Source organism: Andrena cerasifolii, chromosome 8, assembly GCF_050908995.1.
Source record: "Andrena cerasifolii isolate SP2316 chromosome 8, iyAndCera1_principal, whole genome shotgun sequence".
NCBI lineage: Eukaryota > Metazoa > Arthropoda > Insecta > Hymenoptera > Andrenidae > Andrena > Andrena cerasifolii.
In genome coordinates, this window is record NC_135125.1 from 11,770,311 (window position 1) to 11,798,209 (window position 27,899).

The 27,899-nt window shown below is 50.9% G+C and overlaps 2 protein-coding genes across 4 annotated transcripts in view; one reads left to right on the forward strand and one right to left on the reverse strand.

Annotated features, from left to right (window-relative positions):
- Positions 1-27,899, reverse strand: part of LOC143372139 (phosrestin-2) — a 152,605-nt gene that overhangs the window by 93,976 nt on the left and 30,730 nt on the right. Inside the window, exon 1 of one of the 3 annotated variants that reach the window (XM_076818078.1) lies at positions 19,914-20,042. The exons of 1 other annotated variant lie outside the window; for it this stretch is intronic. In XM_076818078.1, coding sequence (XP_076674193.1) covers positions 19,914-19,975 — 62 coding nt within the window. In that variant the 5' untranslated portion in view covers positions 19,976-20,042. Of the gene's footprint in view, positions 1-19,913; positions 20,043-27,899 lie in introns of those variants that run through there. One more of the 3 variants, XM_076818077.1, reaches the window with a different exon arrangement.
- LOC143372137 (uncharacterized) lies at positions 925-27,187 on the forward strand. The gene is made up of 3 exons (XM_076818071.1): positions 925-2,716; positions 14,654-14,876; positions 24,337-27,187. The coding sequence occupies exons 1-3, from the start codon at positions 2,230-2,232 to the stop codon at positions 25,238-25,240; spliced, it is 1,614 nt and encodes a 537-aa protein (XP_076674186.1). The 5' UTR covers positions 925-2,229; the 3' UTR covers positions 25,241-27,187.

Consider the following 27,899-nt stretch of genomic DNA (forward strand, 5'->3'; position numbering starts at 1 on the left):
AATGGAATACGTATGACGATTACACTGTCCGACAAGGTTTTTGAACCTTAATAAAATGTATCGTTCCCGATGAATTTTTGCTCGCTGAAAACTAATTTGGCGGTGAAAATGGCGTAGCACGTCATGATACATCGGTGTTATGAATACGATGTTTAGTCCACTAAACAATTTGTTGAAACAAATGATTGCAAAATCGAGCTACCCGATTGTTTCAAGCCGCTCGGATTTTTTCGAGCCGCTCGCTTCTTTCGAGCGGCTCGCTTTTTCCGAGTACTCGAACAGCTCTACTAGCCCGGCGAGTCCACTCGTTCCGTCAACGGCACGGTTAGTAGACTACGCCGGCAGAGTTTGAGCAAACGTTTTGGAAGTGGCCAACGAGTCGACCGGGTAAGTTCTCGGCAGAGGCTCGAGCCGCGGACCACCCTTCGGCCTCGATGGCTCTTCAACCCCTTCCAGGTGGTCGCGTCGGGTCTCTCCTCCTGCTCGACTGCTCCGGGAACCGATCTCGAGAACGAGCCGGGAGGAGAGAGAACGAGAGCAGCCAGAAACGCTCCAAGTGGGAGAGCTCGTATCAATCTCTCCTCTGCCCCTTCACCCCCCACCTACGTGGGACGAGTCCCACCACTTCCAGCGGTGGCCCCCTCCTCGCGCTATAATGAAAGATATTAACTACAATTTTATATCGAATTACCGCTGAAACACATTTCAAATTAGTTGGGCGTAGCCGCGGCACGAAGCGGAGGCGCCGAGGTCGCGGGATGCCCCATTGGTCGGCTGGTTAGCGTCGGTGCCGAGGATTGGTCGGCGAGAAGAAGCAGAGGGGAATGTTCAGGGCGTGCCAGAACGCCGATATGGCCGCCCAGGAACGAGCGGAGGCGCCTGATGTCCGCTCAGTGCGAGCAGATCAGTCGAGGCAACCCGATGCACACGCACGCATGTCTCGCCCCAGACGACCACGATATCCCGACGCCTGAGACCTCAGCAGACGCTCTCGCCTCTCGAAATTTGCCGCGAGTTCAGGGTGACCGTGAATCGTCGTCGATCGACCAGCGAGCAACGGGATCCGCGCGGATCCGCGAATCGGCTTGGGGGTGGTGACACCGGCAACGGAGACACCGTTGGACATCTCCGGGGAGGCTATCTTCGATGCATCGGACCGAGGAGTGTATTTAGTAATCGCGAGTAATCACGGTGGACCGAGCAAGATCGCGTAGGACTAACAGTGGACTGCAACGTTCGGAGAGTTGGTGTGGGAGTGAAGCAGATGAAAGACACTGCAAGTTCGGTGAGCGCGAGGCAAGCAGGGGACAGAGAGTTTGATAAACCGGTTCGGTGACTGTCCATTAATCGCGGCGCGATCGGGCTGATAGCAGCCGGTCGGACGATCGAGTGTCTTATCGAAGGTTCCACGGCCAGTTCTGTTAAGAGTTCTCGTTAAGGTACGACGGATCTAACGAGGGGGGAGAGCGATTAACGCGCGAGCAGAGTCGCCTGGCGTGACAGCGGGCCTTTAACGGTGCACCGTGTACGAGCACGCGCTCTATCGCGGAAAAGCGAGAGGGAGTCGGTTTTCGTGCATAAAAAATAATTATTAATTAAACGGCCGAGGAAAGGGAGAGAAAAAGGAAAGCGGAAATGGCCGGCGGACTGGCTGTTACGCGCGGCAATTATGTTAAGTGGCCAATTAGCAATTAACCAAGGAGACCAGCCGAGCGGCCCCTTAATTGCAGCTGAGAACGCCGAGAAGAAGAAGAAGAAGAAGAAGGTGGAGGCGGAGGTGGAGCGACCGAGTGAACGGGAGGAAGCGCAAGGTGCATCGCAACCATCTCACGCGCCATTTACTCGCGATTCTCGCTTCGATATCGACCACGAGACCCGTGCATCTGGCGTCGAGATCTATCGCGCCTAGCCCGAGCCGCACCGAGCCGCTCTCGACAACATTTCCCGGAGATTTCCGGCTCCGTTCTTGGCTCCTCTCGATACGGCCGAGAGGAATGCTCGTGAAAAGCCGGAACGGCCGCTGGGGAGAGAGACGGCAGTGCTCGAGAGGATAAATCGGATACAGTGAAGTGTGAGTTCCCTAGGAAGATTCGGTGAAACGAGTTCCTGACGAAAGGCGACGCCGTCACTGTCGGCAAGATTCTGTCTCCCAGGCACAGGGCGAGTCCTGGGGTGGCGACAGAGGCACCTGCAGGTGCCCGTAGCCCGAAGGAACCTACGTGTACCGTGATGACGGTCCATCATCATCAGAACCACCACGTGGCGGCTCTGAGCGGCGTCACCGTGGCCAATAACGGTCTGAATCTCAGCAGGATGTCCGGCCTCGAGGCGCACCGGCTGGAGAACATCGTGGACAGGAACGGAGTCAGCGTCGAGCGGCTGTCCAATGGCCTGGACGCCAGGAACAACAATCACGGCAGCAACAACGGCCTGGACGCCAGGAACAACAATCACAGCAGCAACAACGGCCTGGAGCGAGGCGACGCCTCCACCACGATGCCGCAGAGATCTCGCTTCATGATCACCGACATCCTCGGCGGAGCGTCGAGCAAGATGCACCAGGCTGGCCTGCAGACGCAGGAGCCACCCGGGAGCCCGCCATCCACGCCCAGGGACCTGAGCGTCAGGCATCAGTCCAGGTCGTCCTTGAACAACAGCAACCTCGACGAGGATAGCGACGCCAGTCATCACGACGGTGCTTCCGTTACTTCGAATGGTAAGCGGTCAATTACGTCCTTATCTCGGTTTCGCCGCGGCTGGGTAAACGTTTCCGCGAACGAGCGGCGATTAAGTCGTTACGCGGTATAGCTGCAGCACCGGTGTCGACCGAGATTCGAGATTCGTCGCGTACACGGAGCCTTTAATCGCCTACGTCCACGCTGGTTAATTAGTCGACAGAGGGAGGAACGACTGAGGGCGAGGAGGGCCGAAGGAGGCGCGAAATTAATTTCGCCTCGGGTTTGTTCACCTGGCCGCTCTCGCGGTGGACTTTCACGAAGGTGTCAAGGACATACATGGGGCGGACTGTCCCGACCGGATGTTCCACTCCGAACGGGAGATCGTGTCGGCCCGTCGCTGCTTGCCGGCGCAAAACGCAACTCGGCCACTTCGGCGATCAGATATTTCCTGGCAGATAGCAGAGGCCGTCTCCTCCTCTGCCTCGACATCGTTTAGGGATCCTAATCGTCTCAAATTGGAAGTGCCGCTCCGACGCTTTAATTATCTTACCCTCATTTGTTTCATTCACCTCTTCTACCTGCAAGCTCGGCCGTCCCGGCCGTCCACCGCAAAGTGAATTTACCGTCTTTGATCGGCTTTACACGATAACGTTCTCTGGCTCTGACTGGCCGTTGAAAATCTCTCGTCTTTTGCTGCTCGAGTTCCAGCGACGAAACCAGGAAAGGAGCGAGCCGGTGCCTCGCGCTTCCTCCATTCATCATTTCTGACCTGCCGCGGGCCTATCGCGAGTTTACCTCGGCCCTTTACTTTAATTGACCGATGCTCCACGGCTGTTGACCCCTAACGATGCCGGGCATCCCATGATCGATTCGACTTTCGAAATTTTATAGAACGGTGCGGTTTTAACGATCCGACGACTCTTCGTATTTCGGCGTGCCCCCTTAATTAGAGGCCTCCGCGGTTTTTTCGGGGTTAATGGAATCCCGAGTAACCATTACGCGCGGCCCGGGCTCACCGTTTCGACACTTCCGTCGATTATTTCACTTCGTTCTCGTTTATAGATTTCGTTTTATTTCGGCCGATCCAACGACCCCGGGAATTACACGCGAAGCCGGCCGCCCTGTTTGTTCAAGGAACGCGTGGCGCGCAATTGGGATCGCGAAAGATCAGAGTTGACGATTAAACGTCGCGCCTCGGTGTTCGTCGAATTACGATCATTGCTGGAAAGAACGGTAATTACAGCTATTTGTCAGTCTCCAGCCGCGTTCGAAGCGCATGGACAGAGGCGCCGAGGAGGGTACAGCTAATACCAATCATCTCGAAACAATTTCCGTCAATTTACAACTCGCCTTTTTTACAGCGCGTTCCCGTTCTGCGTGCCTACGGTCGATCGACGTTCCACGGTACTTTCGTTCGAGGCTAAGTTCATACGCTTACATCGTAATCGGCTTATTTCCCACAAAAAGCACATTAAGAACAATTACGCGCATGACTACGACTACGTGATTAGAGACACGGTCCCGAGCACAAATACCGCTTCGGACTGTGAGAACCGGGTAGACGGTTCTTCTTGCAACAACGGCAAAAATCCTCCGTCCTCTTCCAGACAATTACTTTGCTCGCGAAATCACGAATCTCTTCTTCTACCCTCTCCCAACACGAAATTCGACAAGAACGCCGTGACGTAACTGTGGCCTCTCTTTCCAGTCCGATTGTTTCCAGATCGATTTCAATTCTTCGCGATAAGAGGGGGGGGGGGGGTTTGAAATATCGTTGGAAAACAGTGCGTCGCGATAGCGAGAGGATATCGCGCCCGCGACCCGTCCCTTTCCAGCAAACAGCGTACGCTCGGGCGGCGTTATCAGTCGCGGTTAACCTCGCGCGACTAATCGTCGCCCCAGCGTCGGCCTGAAGAATTAATGAAGGCCAATTAGGAGGAGTAACGCCGTTGTAATTGCCGTCGAACACGCTTTCCGGATGATTGAACCGGTAATTACGCGCGATCCATCCTCTTGATCTATCAACGCTTTCGACGCGAGCACCGCTTCTTTCGGTATATCTTTCCTCGGCCGATCAAGTTTTTCCCCGCGGAGTAAAGCGCGATCGCGCTACAAAACTTCGTAATTATCTAAACGGGATGTTTATCTCTTGTCGCGGTTCTCTCATTTTCCCGCGAGAGCGGAGAAACGTAACAAAGGATTCTTCTGTTACTGGAAAAACAGCGGGAGTGATGGCTGACTCGTTGTCCGCCTTCCTCGTTCAATCCAATGCAGACTTAATGGGCGCCAATTAGGAGGAGTAACGTCGATGCACGTAATTGCCGTCGGACACGCACGCACGGTGACAATTTTCCGCCATCAATCCCTGGATTTCCTACGTCTCTGCTGCGAGGAAAAGCTAGGCGATGGAAAACAACTTTTCACAGTGGACGGGAAGGATCCTTTCCTTTCGTGCATTCTAAACGGACCGCCGCGGCCGATTTGAAGCTTATTCGATGATCGCCGAACGGTTTCGATGTCACAGATCAAAGAAAGAGCTCTCGCCGGGGCCACTGGACGAGCAGGGAAACGCGGGAGAAAAAGGCCTCGGTATCTCGCGAGCCGCAAAATAGAGACTTTTTCGGGCGCGTGTACAAATCGTTTGTAATCGGCTTACGAAGCCAAGATTCGTTCCCTGGATCGCATTGTTGGCGTCCGTGTCGGGCCGGAAGGGGCCAGCCAGTTTCACGCCCTTAGTGCGGCCGATCCGACTTTTCGCGCGCGACTAATCCGAGAACCGGAAATGATTGGCAACCGTTTAGATCTCGGCGCGGATTAGGAGCTCTATGAGAGCCTCGTAGCCGCCGAGACGAAAGCGACTTTGACTCCGAGCTCTCTTTCTCCTCTCTCCACTCTCTACCCTCCTCTTCTCTCTGCCCGCTCGCTACCCGAGCGCACCCTGACAAACGAGAACCGGCTGTCAGCTTTTTGACGAGACTATCTGCCAAGGATTAATCCGTGCTCCGGATAATCGAGGCCCGAGACGCGTCCTTATGGCGACGTCAAAGGGTATCGCGCCACGAACGGGGATGAAACCCAAGGAGAAGGGATGTCGAATAACGAACGAAGCGTATCTGCTCGAAACAGTTACCTAGTTAAATGGCAAACCGAGGCTCGTGAATTTATTTGATGCTCCGTTTGAAAGATCAACGAATCCGAGGAGCCACGAACTGCTTTCAGAATCGACAGCTGTTTGCTCGCCCGACCTGAGCCGTCGCGTAACAAATATTACCGGCAATCCTCTTGTCTCTAACGAGCCGGTGTGTACGAGGACGAATTGCCAAGCTAGGATTTCCTAAACATTCCTCTGTGGCGTTCGAACAACAGACTGTGGCACCGCTGTCGTTGGGATTCACGCGGTTGCTTCTCGACGTTCTCTTAACGAGATTCGCGTCCGCAAATCCGCTTAACTAGCTCGTCCCAGCGTTGACAGTGCTGACCTCGCTTTGCGCTACCCTTAAAAAGGCAACTTCTGCGTTGTTTATCTTATTGGGAGCTGGACGAGTAAAGTGGCCGTCCAGACGATGTAACCTGCCGAGCGAACCGTTCGTCGCGGGGATGCGTGGATCCAGCAAGCGATCGGCAGAAGGGAGCTCTATCGAGATCGGAATACACCAGGCGTGCTCGAAGCGTTTGAATGTCCAAGGGACCAGCTGTCGAGCTGCAATGACTCCGAGGAACGTCGTCCCACACAAATATCTCGCAAAGTTAATCGGGTCAGGGCGTATTGTTTCAAACGGCTGACTCCGCAAGCGCTAGAATAATTAATCATGTACGCTTAATCTAAGATCGCCCGCTTTGTAAACACCGTGCGGGTTTGCGCGCGGTGCAAGTTAAGCGTACGATAATATACCCTGATTGCGTTGTTTGTAATGTTCCTGCGCTATTGTGGAATCTACGCAATCTCACGGCCGTTTTCCGGCCAATAAATTTATTTATACACAGTCGAGCGGCGAAACAAACGCACGCCGTTTCCTCCACTGACTTTCGAACTTTCGAAGCTCGGCTAGCGTTAATCGTTCCGCGATCAATTACATTTTCCGCCGAGAACTTGCGTCATAGAAAGAAACGCTGATCCGTGCCTGTCGCCGCGGGCAATTGCTCGCGCCACCTTCGTTTGCCAAAATTTCCTTCCACGTAGCAGCGTCCAATGCAGTCGCAATTAACACGCGAGCATGGTCACGAACGAAACGCACCCACACGCTACCGGTTTGCCGTGTGTGCACGACTCCGGCCACGTACAGGGTGGCGGACACGTGTACGGGAGCCCCCTGAAGCAACGTTGACGACTGCTAGAAGGCCGCTCGCTAACAGGACTTTTGCGTGACCGAGGCGGCCTTGATATCAGAAGGACCGAGTTTCGGTGTTGCTGGAACAGGCCACGAGTGTCTACGTGCTGCCACGGCTGCTTCAACCACCTTCGTTCTCGATTATACGGCGGAACCCTCGGGCTAACCCGTCACGGCGAATTCGTCACCAGTTGCGATGGGAGCGACTCGGCGGCAATTGCTTCCTAACTTATCCGCGGCGATCGATACCTGAACGCACAGCTTGTTAGGAGTTTTACACAGATCGGGCCTTTATTGGTTTTCGGTCAACGCACGCGGAACATTCGATTTGCCAATATGTAAGGGAATCCGATTTGAAGTTGAAACAAGCCCCGACTACTTGCCGAGCCGGCTAGTCGCAATTAGGGTAAGCTACTCGGTCCTCGAGTCGTGGCGTCCCCTTTGCTACCCTGCGACTACCGGGTGCCCCCGTTTCACCCTCCATCTTGCGCCAAGCCAGCCTTTTCACTGTCAACAACCTCGGTCGAGGGACGAGGCCTCTTCTCGCGATCGAATTAATTTCTCCCTCTCAAGGGCTGCTTCGTGTCCCCGGTGCGTGTACATTAGGGTGGTTCTTATTTACTCTTGGTAAAAATTTTTTCAAGATTTTCTTCGGGACACTCTCCAAAATAGTTCCAAATAATTAAAAAAAAATCCGTGTAAAGTTTGAGCCCGATCGGACAAAAGAAAGGGTGCCCTTGGGCCCTTAAATATTTAAATCATTATTTAACAGCTCGCGAAGTCGATTTTATATAATATCCTCCAAGTTATTGATTAAATAAAAAAATATGTTAAACAAAAATTGTAGATCCGGACAAGGAGCATCTTTCATGATCTATTACTTTTTCTCGTGCGACAAACGGTTTTAGAAAAAAGTCTGAAAAACTAAAAAAAAAAACAATTTCTGTTCCTCAATTTTTCAAAGTTTAAATGCTTCTAGAACACTTTTTATTTATGAAGACGAACAAAAAATTGCAATTTTTATTTTCGAGGACAATTTTTTAAACATTTAAGGGGGGCATATACCGAAATAAGCGAAAAAGATAAAAAAAATCTTATTTTCAGTGTTTGATATGTCATGAATGTTTAATCAATAACTTGGAATGTTTAAGGGCCCAGATGCACCCTTTCCCGTTATCCAATCGAGCTCAAACTTTACACGGATTTTTTTTTTAATTATTTGGAACTATTCTGGAGGATACCCCGAAGGAAATTCAAAAGTCGAAAATAAGAGCCACCCTAGTGTACATATACCCGCGACACTCAATCTGAAGGGATGCCGATTCCTTTCCAAGCGGCTCTCGAGAAAGGAGAATAGTTGCGGTCGATGGGTCCGTTGTAAAACTTATCTCGTGTCCTAGCTAATTACCTCGGAACGGTCGCAGGGTGCAGTAGTCGTATTCCTATTCACCGGCCACGCGGAATGCGCCGATGAAATTCGAGAAACGCGGCTCGCTATGCACCCCGCGAAACCTTAGGCTCGCATAATTCGATCTGACAGTAACTCCCGATTGCGTTTTTCCCTATAATGTTTCCACGCTGCGACAGATCGTTGTGCAGGCCGACACTCGACACCTCCCTGTTCTTATTCCGACGCCGAGCGACTCTACCGTCGACGGAATGGTCGAGCTTAACGAGTCGCGGGAAAGTGCTGTCCGCCGCGCGAAGCTACAGAGACGTAGGGTGCGAGGCGCGTCAATTTGCCCCTGGATGGATTAGCAATCGTGTGTCGCCCTGTACACGACGCGTCGAACACTAATTCGACACCGGCGTCGGCGTAGTTTGTTTTTGAAATTCTCGCCGGCAGTCTCTCCCCCGGGGTGACTGCAAATAGAGTGGGCAGGCAATAAAACGTTAGCCCTATAACATTATCCCCGGTGTTCTCTACCCCCAAAGGTGGCGACACGGTAACACAATACAGGAGAGGGGTCAGATTCTACCCCCGAGCACCGTCGCCCTTGTACACAATGCGAGAGGGTGCGTGCACAGCGACCGACGAAAGGCTGCCGCGTACGACACGAGGCCAAGCGAGGAGGTGTGACTCGAATCGGGAAAAAAATGAATTCCTCCGCGTGGCTCTCGTATGCTCAAGCGAAGCAGAAATCGAGGCGCAAATCCGCCAGCGCTCGGTGCAGTCTCGTGCGTAGCTCGGACCATAAAACCGGAGACGATAAAAGTTTCGCAAACAGTTGCCCCGCGTTGCTTTATGGGCAACGAAGACGGGAGGAGAAACGGCGCGGAGGAAAGGGTGCAAGCGGCCGAGGGGCAGGGGAGGCAGAAGGGTAGAAAGTCCGCGTCGGTCCCTCCATTGTGCACCGCGCCCGCGTCGGTAGTCGCGATACTATTTGCTTATTGCTTTATTTCGCCGTGAGCGAGCCGCGGCCAACTAGTCCGCAGGTGTGCCTTTTTACCCGCAAAACTGGCGCAATGCCGTTAAGGAAGGGGGTATAAACGTTCGAAAGTGAGAAAAATCGGATTTTTTTTACATATTTTCATAGATTGATGTTTTAGAAATATTATAGAACAAGTGCGATGTAAAAATTTGGAAAATGACAAAGATCGCAGCGGTTCGGCCGTTTGCGTCGCAGGTACTTATACCTAGTACTCATTTCCCCTAATTAGGAAACCAGCACATTTTATACATTTATAGTACTTAACCTTCGGCGGATGTTTTAACAACGTGTATCGTGCAGGGCGGTTTTTGGGTCTAAATGGTCCCGGAATCCGCCAAGCGGGGGTTAGTAGTAAATTTATACAATCAGGAGGTAGAAAAGAGTATTAGCCATGAAACTTTAGACGTCAAAAATGTGAGCATAGCGGTCAGTGGTTTGCATAGCGAGAAACAGAGCGCATCGTTTCTCAGTGTTTCGAAATCGAAAAGTATACCCGAAGTCATGAATTCGGTTGCAAAATGTGATAGAAAAGGTAGCCGAACATCTCATCGACGGGCCAGTCGGCCTAGAAAAAGGCAGCCACCAAGTCATCCTGACTGTGAGAAAGGGGGAGCGAACACAAGTGCATGAGCTGAGAAATTGAAAATGGATGAATATCAAGACGCGACCGTGGATTCTTCATTTGGCTACAGAATTTTGAATTTTGTTTCTGTGCTTTCTGCAATTAGTGACTACGTGAAGTGCAAAGATTGTGACAGCAACGTAGAATTTTCAGAATCAAATATCCGTGGACTTGATTTCAAAGTGGAAATAAAGTGCAGTTCGAATACCGATAATCAGGCATACGAAACAAACAAACGATTAATTTTTTTAATGCGGATCTTAGAAATTGGAATAGCAGGGATTAGAAAGTTTTGTGGGCTAATGGATCTTCCTAAACCTGTCATTCAATCAACATACGACGCGATAGTAAAGAACATTCATTGTGCCGCGTAAGCTGTGTGTAGAAATTCAATACTCTGTGCGGCGACGGATGAAAAATATCTTATTGCGGAATGTAACAAAGCGGAAGAACCTGCAGGCCTAACTGTTTCTGGGGATGGAACCTGGCAAAAAAGAGGTTTCTCCTCGTTATATGGCATTACAGCTTTGATTGGACATTTTTCAGGAAAAGTTCTGGATGTCACGGAATGTAGATGCAAACCGCACGTAACAATCCGCGATAAAAACCGCGACGCGGGAGGCTGCGATCGTCGCGTTCATCGCGTTCGATGGGAACCGGCACGAAACGTCTCCTCGGATTTCCCATTTCTTCATTCCATCGCGTACAAAACTCTTTGTTCGAGAGGCTATTTATCCTCGCTTCTGGATTCCCTCCTAATTATTCCAGCCGAGCCAGAGGTCGTGTTCCGCGCTGATATTTTCTCTTTCCGTTGAAGAAACGCGAGCTTAATAAACACGCTGTTCGCGATCTTTAATCGACGCGTATCGAGCATGTTCGTAGAGGAGTGAAAACGATAGATCCCGCCGGATAACAGCCCTGACGTGCCCTCCTTGCTCGTAATTAAGACTGTTGCAACCTGTGCGCATAAATTAATAAATTCCGCCGCGGTATATTAACGCGAGTAGCCGTCCTGCAACCCCTTTTCCACGCATTCCCATGATTTCGGACTCCGGGGCTGATTTAATCTAGTGGAAGGCAGAAAATACGCGCGGTTGCCTTCTGCCAGGATAATCGGTCCTTCGAGCGCGCTCTGTACGCTCGTAATCGCCTGTACATCCTGCAGGTGTCGCCTTTCGTTGTAAAACAGGGACCGTTTTGCGAGGACTCGCCCGAAGACGATACCCGTCCCGCGGTGACGTGGACGACCGTGCTGGCACTAATTGCTCCGACGAATAATTGCTCGATAAACATCCTGTTAATCTCACTTTTACGTTCCATACATTGTACCCGCGCCGGTGCCCGCAAACACGCGAGGCCCTCGTTTTCCCTCTCTGTCCATAGCGCACGAAACACGACAATTTTCATTGGCGCATACACGTCGTGCATCCGGTTGCCCCGTCGTATTTCTGACGTCTGTTCTGGCGATCGCCAGGTACGAGACGTATTAAAGCAACGCGACACCGAACCGCGCCGCGGTAATCGAGGCGTCGCACAGTGGGGAAATTTCGCGATTTTATGGCCAAAGCCACAGAAATAAATTTTTCAATTCGACAAAATAAATGCAAATGTTCAGGTGAGGTTAGACCGATCGCAAAGGATTAATCCAGATTTTCAAGTTGCTTCAAACACTTATATTGTGTTATCCAAAGATCTGAAAATAATTTCAAGGCATGGATCCAATTCCTGGTGGTGCGTAAGATATCTTTTTGTCCACAAAATAATTGTGTTTCGGTTTTTAATACGTAATTTATACAATTTTTAAAGTAGTGTTTTAGAAATAAACTTTTCATATAAGAATCAATTTTCAATACATAAAATAGTTATCAATCCCATAATATCCTGCAATGATTTTCATTCCTATTTTATAAATGCAATTATTAATTGCTAATCTGCATTTTTTTAAACACGATCCAGTGTGTCTTGTCTAACATACGACGTAACTGTGACCGAGACTGGTTCACATGTTATACATTACAAACCGTTTTATTATTTTTTAAACGATTTTATTCAGCTTCGATGCTGCTATGCTCAGCTGCACTGTAGTAGAGGCATGCTCGAACAAAGAAAAAAGTGTATAAATGTAAATAATAAAAAAATCTTTATCGTTCGTAATTTTTGTAAGTGCTGTTTTTCGGATAATTTAGTTTCTCATATATTAGAACCTAAAAGTGCCGAATTTATATATTAAAAAATAAGTTTTGAGGTTTCGACCACGAAAATGGATATAGTTTTTCAATTGACATTTGTATTAAATTTGTAAAATTCAAAAATTTCATTTCTGTAGTTTTGGACATAAAATCGCAAAATTTCCCCACTGTGCGTCGGGTCGGCTCGTTAAAATTTTCAACGGCGCGCTCTCGGGAACGATCCGCTTGTTTGCTCGTGTACGGACCTCGCGCTGACAAACTGACCAATTCCTAGAGAAACTTGGCCCGGAAGAACGATAAAGTTCTCAGCGGACATGTGTCATATGGGCCGCGCAAAGATATACGATGTTTGCTTGGAAGTTTCGCGGTGGTGGTCGTGGAAAAAGCGGAGGAAAAAGCGCAGGTGGTGGAAAGATCGGAGAATACTTCTCAGCGAAGAACAGAAGAAGAACAAGTACCTATGTACCTACTCTGGCATTGTTCTGGAGTCGTTGAATTTCCAAGGAGGGATTAAAATAATCTCCATCGAGAAAGGACAGCAGTCTTCTTCTCGGTTCGAGGAGCCAGCGTTTCGATGGCAATCGTACGTTTGCAGAAAACGTTTTCCCGAATCCCCCTTGAGAGCATCGGCTGCTATTACCCGTCGGGGCAAAGTGAAACATACAAAGCGAGGAACAGGCTCGTAAAGACGCGCGAGCGCGCAGATAAAGCCTGCGTGTACGTGCTGTGGGAGTAAGCGGTGGAAGAAACGTAGAAAACGTAGCTTTCCACGGGAAGGGGTGGGAGAACGGAGGGGAGGGTGTGGAACGAGACGAGAGGAGACGACTGTTTCGCGACGGTTCTCGAGTTACTTGGAACTCTCTACCGGGCGGGGTTGCCGAGGGGGTGAAAAAGTTGCAGCCCAACGTCTTGGAAGTGTCTAAAAAAGAGGACTGCGTCGGTTGAGACCCGGAGCTCTAAGTGTATCACATAGTAAATTTAGTTTCCCAACCTTCGTTCCCACCACCCTCCCCTTCGCCTCTTTCTCCGTTTCGAGTCTCGACGCGATGAAATTCCTCCTCGTTCCTTTCCTGAGGGATTGTCGGCCATCTTGGCCAACATGGCGGACCAGCGCTGGATCCGTTCGAGCGAATCTGGCCGATCAAACGGAGGCTAAGAGCCACGCTTTCGTTCGAGTTAACTCAATCCACCGGCTCTCTCTACCTCCACCGGCTCGCTCCTCTTCCCTCTCCTACCCTCTCGCGCTTCTATCTCTCCGATCGTTACCCCTCTCTCGCTCTCGTCTTTCCACATCCTCCACCCTACTGCAACCCTCCAGCCTGGCTCCTCCGCACCACCCACGACCGTTCCAATCGATGAGCTCGCGACAACAGCCCTTTAGATACTTTTACAAGGCCACAGGCCGCCCCCTAGGGGGTTGGCCGCCTGATCGGTACCCCCGCGGGATTCTCTCAGACCTCGCCGAAAGAGTAGTCTAATTTTTCAGAGGGAGGCCTCCCTCGATCGTAGCTCCGCTTCCGAGGCACATCGCGCGCTCGGTCTTTACCTTAAGCTTGGAAACGAATGTCACGCGACTCGAATTTCCTCGAAATTCCCATCGATCGTTGGTCCTTTCCTCTGATCCGGGGGGGAGGCTGGGGTATGTACTGCGTCGCTGCGAGTCACTCGCGGCGATGGGAAAAGGGAAAGAAAAATAAAGGAGCAGCGTTAACGAGATTCGAGGGAGATGGACCGAGGAGGACAGTGGATGCACGGGTGGGCGGTGTGGTGTGTCTGTGCGCGTCAGATTTGATCCGGGGGAGCGGTCGTGTGTGCGTGTCAGCGCGTAGAGGCGCAAGTTGCCGACGTGTATCGGGTGTAATCGGTTTCCTCGGGGAATCCCACCCTCTTCGTGGGTGCCGGCGAACCGGGGGGATAATTTGCGGCGTCTCGACGCGGCTGCGTGGTCCAATCCGCGATACCAGCCAATCGGCTCTCGGCTGCGCGGACTCCGACTGAGAACAAAAGGATCTCTGCCGATAGAGAGGCGGCCGCGATCGCCATGCAGGAAGCAGCAAAAACGGAGCGTACCCAGGCATCGATTGCTTCCCCTGCGGAGCGTAATAAAAGCCTCCGAGCTCGCCCTAGCCGATGAATCTCTCTCTCTCTCTCTCCCTCTCTCTCTCTCTCTCTCGCTCTCTCTCTCTATCTCTGTGTTTACCGTAGCGAGCTACCCGTTCACCTATCACCGCCGCGCGGGCTGTTTCGTAACAGATGATACAAGTGGCAGGTGATTCTCCACGAGAGAATGAATGACGTAGAGAATCGGGGATCGGTGGAGTTGCTGGTGTGCCGCGGGCGGGTTAGGCAACGAAGCGGGTTGCTTTCCATCGAGATTTAAAACGAATGTTGCACGGTGTTTCAGGCGGCAAGGAGGACGATCCAAAAAGTTCCTCGTCCAGCACGCTCAGCTCGGCGCAGAGCAAGAAACAGCGAAAGGCGCGCACGGCTTTCACGGATCATCAGCTGCAGACCCTCGAGAAGAGTTTCGAGCGGCAGAAATATCTGAGCGTGCAAGACAGGATGGAGCTGGCAGCGAAGCTGCAGCTCACCGACACCCAAGTCAAGACGTGGTACCAGAACAGAAGGTAGGATTAAAACCCGCGATATTTATGATACCTTTGACAGATTACGGTCGTCCGCGGTGACAATACGAGGTGGGTGGATAATCTAGAGGGACGATAAACAAGCCCGCGCGACAGAAAACCCGTCCAGCTACGTCGCTCAACGGCGGATAATAGGTTTCTTCTTTGAGAAGATGACAACAGGAATTCGAAGCTTGACGAGTATTTGATCGACTGTGTTACGAGTCCAGAGTTCGTTCGAGACCAGAAAGAGAAGAAACCAAGTAGAAAAACCGGGCATTGTTCTGGCCATTTAATCAACCCTACGGAGGTCGACAAAGGAATGCGCGAATCACGATCGCGCGGCCCTTTACGCCCGCGGTAAATGAAAACGGTGAATAGACAATGCGCGATTGACTTTGTAAACGGCTGAAAGGCGCGGATAAGAAAGCGGCCGACGAAGAAGCTGATCGATCGGCCGGGTCGACACTTTCGTTACTTTGTGCATGTCAATCGGGGATGCTCCTCATCAAGCTGCCCCAAATGAGAAGCGTAGCGGCCCGGTCTTTCGTGACGGCGCGTGTCGAATCCGTAAATGGAAATCGCGGCGGCCAACAAAGGCGCTGTTTACGTGGTTAAACGCAAGGATCACGGGCCCGGCTCCTCTCGATCAAGCATCTCGAAAGTCATGTACCTTTAGCGCGGCCTCGCGTACACCGGTAATCGGCGGTAGCGTGAACGATCGCTTAAAAAAAAAACAAGTAACTCCAGAACCATCTGTTTTTGCCGAAACCAGCAACACTTGTTTATTCTATGAACGAGTCTTTGCCCGCTTTCGGGGCGAGGGAAAATCAGATTCCAGCTCGTGGGCTACGATGGTTCGAGGATTCCAAGTTTCTAGAGAGAGGGTGTAAACTGCCGGGTGCCTTTCAATTTGGCCAACGGAAGGGGAATTAGAACGGGCGTTAGAGTCGATTTCAGGATCCTCGGAGCGGTATCCTTTGTGCCCGAAAAGGTTTCTACCGAGTCATTCAGTGGCGCCTGCAATTTCGTCCTGTCGATACCTCGCGATCCTTGTATCTTTCCTCGATCATCACGCTCGTTAGTCACGTGGATTCGGTGTTTAAGATCCACCGAGGAAAATTAAAATCGCTTGCCCCACATTGTCTATCGTAGCCGCTTCGCCACGCTCGATTATGGACGGCAAACGAAGCTGAGAGAGGCTCGGAAAATATTTTCTTTAAGCTCGTTAAGGTGAATGTCCCAATTTCTGCTCAAGTTCCCGTTTCTGCTCATTTCGTATATTTCTTATCAAAGTGCAGCATAAGTAACGAAAAACTTTTAAAACGAGAGACTCATGATTTTTCGACCGTACTTTAGCTGGTTGTGGTAAGAAACAAGGTCACTATTTGTATTCTATAATTCGGCAGAAAATAGTTTTTGCAGTAAAACTTCTTATTTATTAAGAAAAACAGATACCGTATTGTGCTCTGGATGTAGATTCTTTTACTATATATAATAATTTTTTTAAGTAGAAAACAGGTGATTAGGTTTAGGATCAAGTGAATCACCGTCATGTCCGCATTTCTACTCACCAAAATTTTAGCAACACAATCTCACAATTCAATATATGTTGTAACCTCTATTTCTATTCGAAGGCATTTTATTTTTTGTTAATTTATTATTTTATGCTTTACTGTTGTGTTATAAAACATCTCCATTAAAGATGTAACTTATTTTTACCTGAAGAGGCAACGCATTATGTGAGCAGAAAGTGGTACAAATGGTGAGTAGAAATACGTACATCGATATTTATCGTGAGCAGAAATACGGACATTTAGAGCATTGTATTTAATTACAAATTACTAATAGTTAAGCATCTTGAAATATATTTCTTAAATAGTTTTTGAATTGGTTGATTTATTATTAAAGAATTAATCAATTACTCTGCAAATTTTGATCGCAAACAAATTTTTACACCTTCATTATGACGAGTAACCTCTTAAATGAGCAGAAATTGGGACATTCACCTTACTTTGTCGAAGGTTCTTTAGACTCGTCGGCGACCCGTCTAGCCTGGGTGTCCTAAGGGTGTCTTCAACGATAAAACAGGAATCGCTGATCAAAGGAGATTCAATTACATCAGGCACGAGAGGATGCTTGAATTTTAATCCCGAGACATTGAAATGCCCTTTAGGCGTCAACTCTTTTGTCCTCAAGTTTGCGCGTACTCAAAGACAACGCGTTCTGGCCACGTGGAAGATATAAATTTCAAAAGAATATTCAAAAGACCGGGTGGAAAGTGCGGACACTCGGCTGCGCGAGTTGGAGGATTCACTATCTCGAACGTTTAAGGGTCGAAACGTTCGCGCCACCGTCGCAGGATCGCCAGAGCACGCCTCAATTTTCCGCGGTGAAGTTTCGTTCGAACGACTTTCCGCCCGGGGAATGGCTTCACGCCAATTTCCAGCCGGTCGTTACCGAGTGCTCTCGAAGGGTGATTAGCTGCGGGACACCCGCAACTCGTGACTCCGCGACTTCTCGGCCGTTTAGTTTGGACAAGCGGCCGATCGAGCTCAAAGAAAGCGAATCGTTAATGAGGATCTCGGAGGCCCGTGATGCGCCACGTATGGCGGCGAACGAAAGAAAGGGAGAGCAGACCGTGGTCTCTAAACCGTGCCATTAGACTGTCAATTACGAGCCGAGCGAATGGCGTAATGACAGACGCCGCCGCTGTCAGCGGTTGCACCGCTCGGCTACCTGCATTTCGGTGGCCGCTCCACTTCTCCACTCTAATTGCAAGCCCTATCGTTTCCCGTTTCGTGACCAAACTCGCTGCGTTTATCAACCAAATTTCTCATCCCCTCGCGAGCGGTAGAGTCTCCGTCCAAAGAGACGCACAAGTGACAACAGATAAATTGTTTGCACGATTGTCCCGCGTGATGCAGGAATGCGAGAGGATGGAAGGCACTTGTCTCTCAGCGACAAGGGATGCGAGTTTCCCGAACTTTCGTCCACTGAGGCACACGTATTAATGGCCCCTTCGATAACCAGGCGAAATATGGAAACACTGAAGTTATCCAGGCGAATTAATCGAAGAAGCAATGACAAAGGGTACGCGTGCCATGATTATCGCTGCACCGTACGAATAGACGAAAGAAAGGCGGCTAAGAGGCCGCAAAAACTTGGGAAAATTAGTGACGCTTCTGTCGGCCAGGCTTCTTAAGTGCCCGCTTAAAGTTTTGTTGGTCGGCGCGGGGTGGTGGTGTGACTTGGCGCCTTTTCGCGGAGGCGCCGACCACACCTCGGGCGCCACGACGACGGATTTCGTGTCCCTTTTTCTCGCCGGGCGGACCAACGCCCACGAGAGTTCGCCGTGGCGAGCGTCTGCTCGACGGAGCAGCGGGCATTAAGAGCCGACGCGTGTCATTAATTCCTCGTTACGTTTTGCGCGAGCTAAGTGCGCGATTAAGAGCACTGGTTTCGCTACCACTCCGTGTCCCTGGAATAAGCGATTCCGCTCCGCCGCGAAGATTTCTGTCGAGGCTGCGTGCAATTAGAAGCGCCGTAGCGTTGATTCGCTAATCGCACGTGTAACGAGATGTCGAAGAAGGAGGAAAAGGAGCAAGCGGACCAAGCAGAAGCGGGAGAACGGAGCGGATCGGCCGGCCAGAGTAATGAACACTCGCCGCGGACCGGTGTGTTTAACCGCTGTTGTATCTCTGTTGTGGCAGGATAGGCGTTTAAACCGTGGTGTTACGGTGATTCCCTCGGCCGAACATGTTTCCCGCGGAATCGATCGAGGCCGCTCGCGGCTCGGCCTCTAAATCGCCTCGCGAGACGCGATAAGCGATACGCTGACCACTTTTTCCGGGCCGCATGTCGAGCGTACGCGAGGACTCGGTTATTTAGAAGTCGTTAGGACTCGTTACGTTACTCGCCGGCGCGAGTACCGTCCCTACTTATCAGCTAATTACGTGCACACGGCCGCGAGCCGGTGCATCGAACGCTCTTAAGTAGCGCTTTCGGTCTTTAGCGTCGCTCAAGAAACTGCATTCTAATGAAACAGGCCGCGAGACGCGCTCCATCAGTCGTTTATGTAATTCGCAACGGGCATCGAGATTTATCCGCTCGGACACGGAGATTTATGCATCCGCGGCGGATTTATCGTCATCGGTCGGCCAACGAAGCCGTACAACCCTTAATTAGTTTGAATCGCGGCCTTAACCCTCCAACAGGGGCTGCCTCTCGCGGTGGAAAACTTTCTTCTCCTTCGATTCGCTGGGCAACGATAATGTGCCGAAGAACTCGGGGTGCGGGGCAAGTAGTGGAGAAGATACGAGGGGATGGTATTCTATGAAGAGAGGCTCGATTGCCAAGGAGAGATTGTTCGATGACGGGCAGCAAAAGGGAGCCCGCGGTAGCGATTTCAGAAAACGTAAGTCGAGCTGGAAAGCACCGTCGAGCTACCGCATAATACTCTAGAATTACGAGTCACGTCCTGGGGGCAGGATTCTCTCGCACGCACACGCTCGCCGATAAAACTACCAAAGTCGGAGTTGCTCTTTTACGAGGGTTCGCAAACCGTACACTCGTCGTCGAAAACCAGCACGGAGGATTCCGCGATCGTTGATAGCTGACACGCACAATTGAGATACTCCATTGCGTTTAGAAAGAGAAAGCTGTTTCTCGCACGATTTAAATGGAAATAACACAAGGTGAAAATGTCACGAGCGAGGCACGAAGGGGGATGAGAATCCTTCGCACGGTTTTGCGATCGTTATACGCAATCAACGCTAAACACCATCGCCAGTGAACACGCTACAAACATTTTCCTCCGTAGCTATCTGGAAGCAACACCTCGCGCGCGAGGTGGATAAGAGGCAAGTGTGATACGCGCATAGCGGTCCATGGATTGGAGATTCCGTTGCGATACTACGATGCCGATAAGCCACGTGAGAAACACCAAATTGATAGTTAAAGGCGCCATACGTGTGTACATAGCGCACGAGTCTAATTCTACGACTCATAACCAATAGCACAATCAATTTATTCGCTTACCTTTTCCTGCGAAGGATGACCCTCGATTCCTGGACCATCATCTCCGTGAACCAGGGAACCATAGCCAGTGCTCCGAGGACGAGTAGCAAACGCACCAAACGAAACGAGGCACACACGTATAAAGACTAAATTCGCGACGATCGGCCTACCTCGAAATTCCGAACTCGATTGGGCCTACATGGGTTAAATCGAAGGTAAACAAACCTCGGAGCGCGACACGTCACGCGCCCCACCACGCTTCAATGTTTAGTCGCCCGAGTAAACGTTTCGATCCGTCCACAACGTTTCGATAGCATAGGTTTTGGTATTTGGAATATGCGTGCGCTGTAGGGGCTCGAAGAGAAAGCGCTCGTAAATATAGCAATTACCCGGAGCGCTAGATCGACGTCCGCATTCGAGCACTCACGAGCTCGGCTACAAGCGCGCCTGCGAGGCGATCTGTTAATTAGAGACGCGCGCAAAACATTTCCATTGAAGAGAGTAAATTAGGTGCAAGTTTTACCGCGAGAGCGAGGAAAGAAGCGCGGCGAGAAATGCAGCTAGGGGGGAGTTGGTTTTTTGCAGCTCTTCTTTTTGCAGCGCGCCAGGCGCCGTAACAACGTGGCGACATCGCCTTAACGCGTCGTGATTCGTGATACATCGCGATCGTGAGAATCCCGGGGCCCGTTGTTTCTTGAGGCTTCACCGACGCCAACCGGAAGAACACGGAACACACGAGCTTCCCACGCCTCCGGTAAACCGCTTCATAACGGACTGTCTTGATTTCTCGGCTAGTCAAACGCGCTCCTTTCGTCGCGATCTTTTCTTTCTCTTTTCCATTGCGCCGGCAAGGATCGAGGGAAAGCCCGTGTCACGAAAGGCCTGCCCGACCGGCGCGCGATTTCGTGTACGATTTCAAGTACACGACGCGAAGGAATTTCGCGAAATAGGTAGAAAAACGAGGCTAATCGGCCGGACGGCGATAGCCGTGGGGGGGCGTGCGGTGTAATGATGTATTTGCATGCGGATTTGTAGACCTGTGTGCGCCCTATAATATTCCGCCTGGGAGTTTTCCGTCTAAAAATACTAAGCAGCACGGCAATTTCGCCCGAGAAAGCGCGCCATATAAGCTAGACCCGAATCGCTATTTTCTCGGCTCGTTACGTGCCACCCCTTTAGATCTCCATTTTCGCAAATTTGTTTATCTTTAACGGGCGAACACGTCTCCCTAAACGAGGTTAAATTTGTCCGCCAGTTATCTTAATTTGCTTCTCGTTGGCTCGGAATAAAATTTGTCTAGCCTCTACATTGACGTATCGCTGCCTTCCGTTCACTCTCCCTCGTGAAATTATACGGAACGGTGAACGAAATTGATACAGATGCAGTCGGCTGTCGAGACACCTATCCCGAGGAACATGTGTCCCGTAGTCAGCCAAGCAAGTAATAATTTAAAAATATGTCGCCCTATTCACCGTACCTTTCTCTCTCTCTCTCTCTCTCTCTCCCTCTCTCTGTCTGTCTGTCGCCATTATTATCGCAAACCGAGTCAGCAGCTTGGGTGCATTAGTGTCGCGCGGACTCGCAACCGCAAAACCACCGACCAGTCCCAACCACCATTATAAATGCATTAACTCTCCCCCGTCAGTTCCGTCCTCCCCCTTTCAACCGTGCATCGGTCGCGTAATTTTTTATCCTCCGTTGATTTAAGTAAACTCTCTCCATAATTCACGTGCCTAAACGGCCGACATCGTCGCTTCAACCATCCGAGAGTATGCATCATCGAATTTCCCCGTTGCTCCGCGACGTTCGCGGATCCAACGATTCTTTCCCAGAGTCATCGGCTGAACGGCCCTTTTTCTCCGTCTCGAGAAGTCGACGATCATTAAGCCCGATGGGAGCGATCGTTACACTTTCTTAACACTTTCCCCCCGCCCGGCTACCCTCTCCCTCTATGGCCCTTCGTTGTATTCGAGCAAGATCGAGGCAGCCCCCCGAGGAACCTCTCGCGAACGATAAATCAATGACTCTCGCTCTTTCCGCCGTTACTTCCGACCCTCGAGCTCTCTCGCTCTCCCTCCCGCGGTTATTCAATGCCGATACAAAGAGCCGGCACGGCAATTAAGGGTGTTTTAGAGTGGCTGCACTCGAAAATGACCGGCCACCCCTAGCTGAACGGTGGGGGTATTAAAAAACATTACTCATCACATAATCGCACGAGCGGTTTTCATTGCAACTTGTCGTCCCCCCTTCCCTCTCTTTCTCGCCTTTTCACCCCGATCTCATATCTCCCCTCCCTCTTCTCTATCGCACTCCTGCGACTGTGCATCGCCTTTTCTGCAGCGTGCCAGCAGAAAAATGAGAAATGATCGTGGCTCGATTCAGAAGCCCCTGTTTAAAATTCATGAACGATTTTACTGCTACCCCCCTCCCACCTCTCTCGCTCTCTATCGTCGACCGTCACAAAAGGTAGAGAGAGAGAGAGTGGCCCACATTTTCGACGATGCACACGCTCCCAGAGCAAGTGGGAGAGAGAGGGACAATAGGGGTGGGACAGATGACAGGAGGGCGGGAAAGAGAGAGAGAGAGAGAGAGAGAGAGAGAGAGAGAGAGAGAGAGAGGGAGGGATGCACCCCACGAAATATATTAATTGTCGAATTTTCCGTGCGAGCTGCATATCCGTTAGAGCCGCTTTGTCCCTTGCCAGCCACGGATCTCCTGATTATTAATTACCCTGACAACGAACTTCATCCCTCCCGCCCTCCCCCGGCCCGCCATCCCGTGAAATGCCGCGGCCTCGTTTCGAAGGTATAGCTATTTTTTCTGTTTTTTAATTTTTCTCTTGCACTGCCGGTTTTTATGGAAAAACGCGTAACGAATGTATCACCCTCCTGTGGCCGACGGTGCTCGTTAATTATCGTCTCGAATTTCGCAACGAGCGAATCGTCGGCTTTTAATTGAGAGGGTAGGTGGCGGAGCGTCGGGCTGATTTATCGTCGGGGTTAATCGCGACGTTTGACGGTGCCCGTGGACGGGCTCGGTTAGCCGAAATTTTATTGGCGATCTCGCCCCCGGAACGCGTTCATTCGGATTTTTTGTAATTACCCCTCTGGTAATTAACCCTAGCGAGTCGATTGATCGATCGCCGATTATTGGAGCGCGAGGCCGGATTAAATGGGGATCGATTACGCGTATAACCGTTGTTAATTACACGAACCCGCGGCCCGATGAAATTATTTTTTCGCGGCCAGCTGCCCGCCTCTCCGGACTTCGTTTTCGCCTTTTTAGTAAACGCCGCAGCGTTCGCAATCACGAGACAACAAAGTATTACGCTACGGTTACGGTAATCCCCATAAAAATTTTCAAAACAGTACAAAAATTACGCCAAGTATATAATAAGTTTCAGGTTAGGTTGGAATGGCCGTGCGACGAGTAAATGATAGCGGTAGCGACACTCGACATATATACAGGGTGTCTTTCATGTACTTGGCGTCGAGACGCTACCGCGTCTCTAGATAACAAACGCGTAATGCGCTGGAGCCAGTACGAGGGACAGAGAACTAAATCACCACGTGTCGCTTCGGTTGCGAGACTGTAATCTTCCTCTCCGCTCTTTAATAATTACTTACGTGCGACGCACTGAATTGCGTAATTGATCCAATTGAAATACTGTTATCATCCAACGACCCTCTTGGAAAGATTCTTCTCGTCCATTTCAGCCTGCATAATAACGACTTGGAGACCCTCGGACACGATTTCTATCGCGAGCTTTTTCTAGAGTCACAGACGGATGCATTTCCCTATCGCGCGGACGGGATCGAACGCGAACGCTGCCCTTCAATTTCGCAAATGATCGCAATTCTCCTCGAGGCATCGCTCTACGACTGAGGCTATATACATATAGGTACACGTAATGGCAACACACGAGTGGCGCGAGATCGTTCCCTGCTTTTTTCACCCTCCGTCGATTTTCCCGTACCCCGTTGGCCTCGTCTTTGAGCGGCACCGGTCGCTATCAACCCCGTCCGAAACGATATATCTGTGTGGCGCGTCTAAGGGCGCCTTCGCGTTCGCAGGTGGCGGCGTAGCAACTCGCGCGCGTGGCATGATACGCGATGATTAGGCAGCGAAACTCCACGGGCTATTTGTTAGTATAATAAGCCCTCGAACAGTGTGGCCAACGTAACCGCTCGCCGGCACGCCAGTCCGTTTTAGCGTAATTGTCCCAGATCGAGATTTACATACGTGAACAGAGATTGGGAGGCGGTTGGAGGGAGGAGGGGCGACGAGGGACGGATTCGGAGAAATTGCAGAAAGTGCTAGCCGCTTTTCCCCCCGGCCCTCGATACCGTTCGACTCTCGCGAAAGCGATCTTATGTTAAACAGACGGACCGTGGCACTCGAAAGTGGTCTATGACTAAAGGCTCCCTTCCTATTCTTTTTGCAGAACGAAATGGAAGAGGCAGACGATCGTGGGCTTCGAGATAATGGCGGAGAACAATTTCGCGGTGGCAGCGTTCCAACAGCTTTACGGAAGCGGTACGGCAGCGGTTCCAGCGCATCCTGCGGCAGGACGATACTGGCCGTACCCAGGTGCACACGCGCTACCGACCAACGGACTCTTCTACCAGCAGGCGTCGGCGGCTGTCACCCTGCAGAAGCCCCTTCCCTATCGACTGTATCCGCCGACGATGATACTGGCGGGACCCAGCAACCCTCTGGGCTCCCTCACGGCCAGCTCCAGCCTGTCGAACCTGAGCAACTACTACAGAGACGGACCGGAGATGGCCGACGGGAGGGACAGAGAGAGCATGGAGAGATCGTCGAGACAGAGGGACAGGAGCAAAAGTCCTGTGCTGAGAGACAGGTCGCCGTTGAGGAAGGACGAGAGGCTGTACGCGCCGACGATGGTCCAGGCAGGATCGAGCAACACCCTTGGAACGCTCACCGCGAGCTCCAGCCTCTCCAACTTGAGCAACTACTACAGAGACAGCCCGGAAGTGGCGGACGGGCGAGAAAGGGAGAACGTGAACAGAGCGCTGAGGCAGAGGGACAGGAGCAAGAGCCCCGTGCTGACGGACAGATCCCCGATGCGCAAGGACGACAGACTCTACCCGCCCACGATGCTCCAAGCTGGCCCGAGCAACACGATCGGATCGCTCGCATCGAATTTGGGCAACTACTACAGGGACAGCCCCGACATGGTCGAGGGCAGGGACAGGGAGAATATGAGCAGGGCGACCAGACAGAGGGACAGGAGTAACAGCCGCGACAGATCGCCGATGCGAAGGGAGGACAGCCCTCAGAGCATCAGGGCGGACAGCGACGAGGAGAGCATACACGACATCTAGGGCACAGAAGTCGTGGAAAGCTTCGGTGCACCGAGGGAACCGCTGCAACGCTGCAGCATCGAGATCGACGAGGATCGGTGGGCTCTTATCGAAGAGGACCGTGACTGATGCATTTAAGGGTAGCTTCGTGGAGGATTTCAGCTTCGACTCTCGAGCCACCTGCTCGAATCTTCCGCAATGGAGCGGCTGAATGTTCGCTTGCGCAAAGAGCCCAGGATATGAAGGTTTGCAGAGTGAAATGCTATCCCGTGTCCGTTGAAGTGCGCAGAGATGTCTCAACCGACTATGGCCACGAATGAATTTGAGCACAACCTGGAAGGGCAACTTAAATCCCATACAAGTGGCGCGTACTACGCGAAACGGTCGATTTCGTGCGGTGGGAGAGAGGAAGTGACATGGCACGGGACATCCGGGATTTCCTATATAATGGGAATTGCGCGGAGGAAACGTTATGCGGTTAACCAAAGTTTGCGATTCGGAAGGTTTGGTGAATGAACGGTACGGTGAAACAGTATTCATACCCTCTATGTAATTGTTGTACCGGTAGAACGTATAAAAAAAAAGCGAACTCTTCGACGTCGCAAGTGTCTTGCTACGTAGCTTGAATGGGGGGCCATTCAGAGCCAAACTATGAACAGGCTTCGTGCCCCGACGTCAATTACCAAACGAAACGGATACCGAGGGGTGAAAAAGGGGAAACGTCGAACGAAACGCAGCCACTTTCCACGGTGTAAATAAAAACTGTTCACCCGTCTGGGAGAGGGGAAGGATAAACCATAGGTTTGAGAGCTGGCTAGACCTACCATCGAGGACGGTTATACGTAGTCGTAGCAGGAAACGAGCCGATCGCGTACGAACGCGAATCTACAATTAATATGACATTAGAGGGGGCCTGCCTGCGGGGGAAGAAATCCGAAATGACACGAAATTACACGCGGTCGCCCGACAAAAAAAAAAAGGGTCGTGAAAGAAGTGACGGCGAAAGGGAGACTTCCGAGCCCCAAAGAAGGGGCCCGAAACTATTCAAATAGCCAAGCGTTCCTCGTGTTCCGTTGCGAAGCCGGCACTTTGCTCGCTCGAGCCACGAGGAGGATCGGCTAATTACTGTCGACTGACGAGTGCATACACATTGTAAATACGATTTTCAGCTTGATTCACGCGATTCGTCACGGCGCTGGCGGGATTTCACGTTTAGAGGGAGGGATTGTAAATATCTACGCGCGAGGGAGCCGCGCGCAAATTGCAGGCGCGATTCGAGATGCGGACGAGGAGGATCGCGCACGTTTCTAAAACGTAGATCGAAGCCAACCGCGATAACGAGATATTTCGAAGTATTTTTCAGATTCCAGTATACGTAGAGGAGCGCGGGGGACGTGTTTGAACGATCCGAATCGATTTAGGGGTTGTTTTATGTCGTCTTTTATCCGAGCGATGTTACGAGGAGCTTTCGGCTGTTCCTAGGTAGGGTAAAGGTACCAGTAGTTGACCATGTATCAGTAGTTGACAACTTTTCAGAAAAACGTGAAATATAAGATTTATAGAAGTGCAACTATCTCTTTTCAACAGCGCTCCGCGGCTACTAATACCCACGGTTCGACACTTCTAAAAACCTTATTTTTCACGTTTTTCTGAAAAGTTGTCAACTACCGATACATGGTCAACTACCGGTACCTGTACCCTAACGGTGACGCGTTCGGTTCGATGGTGCAGACACGGGGCTCCGCGGTCAGCGATGAAATACCAGTATTATGAGTGTATAAAATTAGGCTGTACGATGGAAAAAGCAGGTGTACGAAGTAAGGGGAAAACATTAGAGGAACGGCGGTTGTTGTAAATCCGTCGAGACGCGATCGAGTCTCACGGGTATCGTGCGACTTAACGTTAAGTAATGCAGCAACAAGCGCATAGTATAAAATCATGCTTTGTAAAATAATGTCTGTATAGCGAGAATTATTATATGGAAAATATATTATACTAAATTTAACGCCCCCGTGTTTTCTTTCTCTTCCCTCTCTAACGAACATCCCATCCTGCTTTTCGTAATAAGTTCGTTAGTATTCATACGGCGAAAAGATATAATCGAGATAAGCGACGCGGCGAGGTGCAGTTCGGATCGCTTGTCCGCTCGCGAGCGAGTCGTAACAGGAAGATTTAGCGATGCTTTCATTATTCCTCGCCACTATCTTTCCCGCGGACGTGAAACTTAATTGATTCCTCGAATTAGCGCTTTCTTCTTCGGGGAGTTTATAACGAGCCGGAAGCCCGATCCTAGATCGGAATCGAACGTAATTCCCCGCCCGCTGGAAAGTGGCCCCCGCAGAAGGATCCCAGCCCTTTCCACGGTTTGCCTATCGACCTTCCCTCCCGTGCATAATGCGCGCGGGCCAGATCGGCCTTTAAACGAGAGAGACTTACGCCGTACGAGGCGGTTTTCACGCGACGATGCATATTGCAGGACTTTTACGATCGGGTTAATGCCTGTGCAGGGATCGTGTCTACATCGTTCTCCCCTATTTGCATTTCCATTTGCATACACACGCTCCGTTTAAATATGCTCTCCGATGTTTCGGTTGAGGAAAAGACTGGAGGAAATCCTAAACTCGTCGCGCACAGATAAGATGACGATGCATCCGCTAAACAAACTCGCCACACCTCGCCT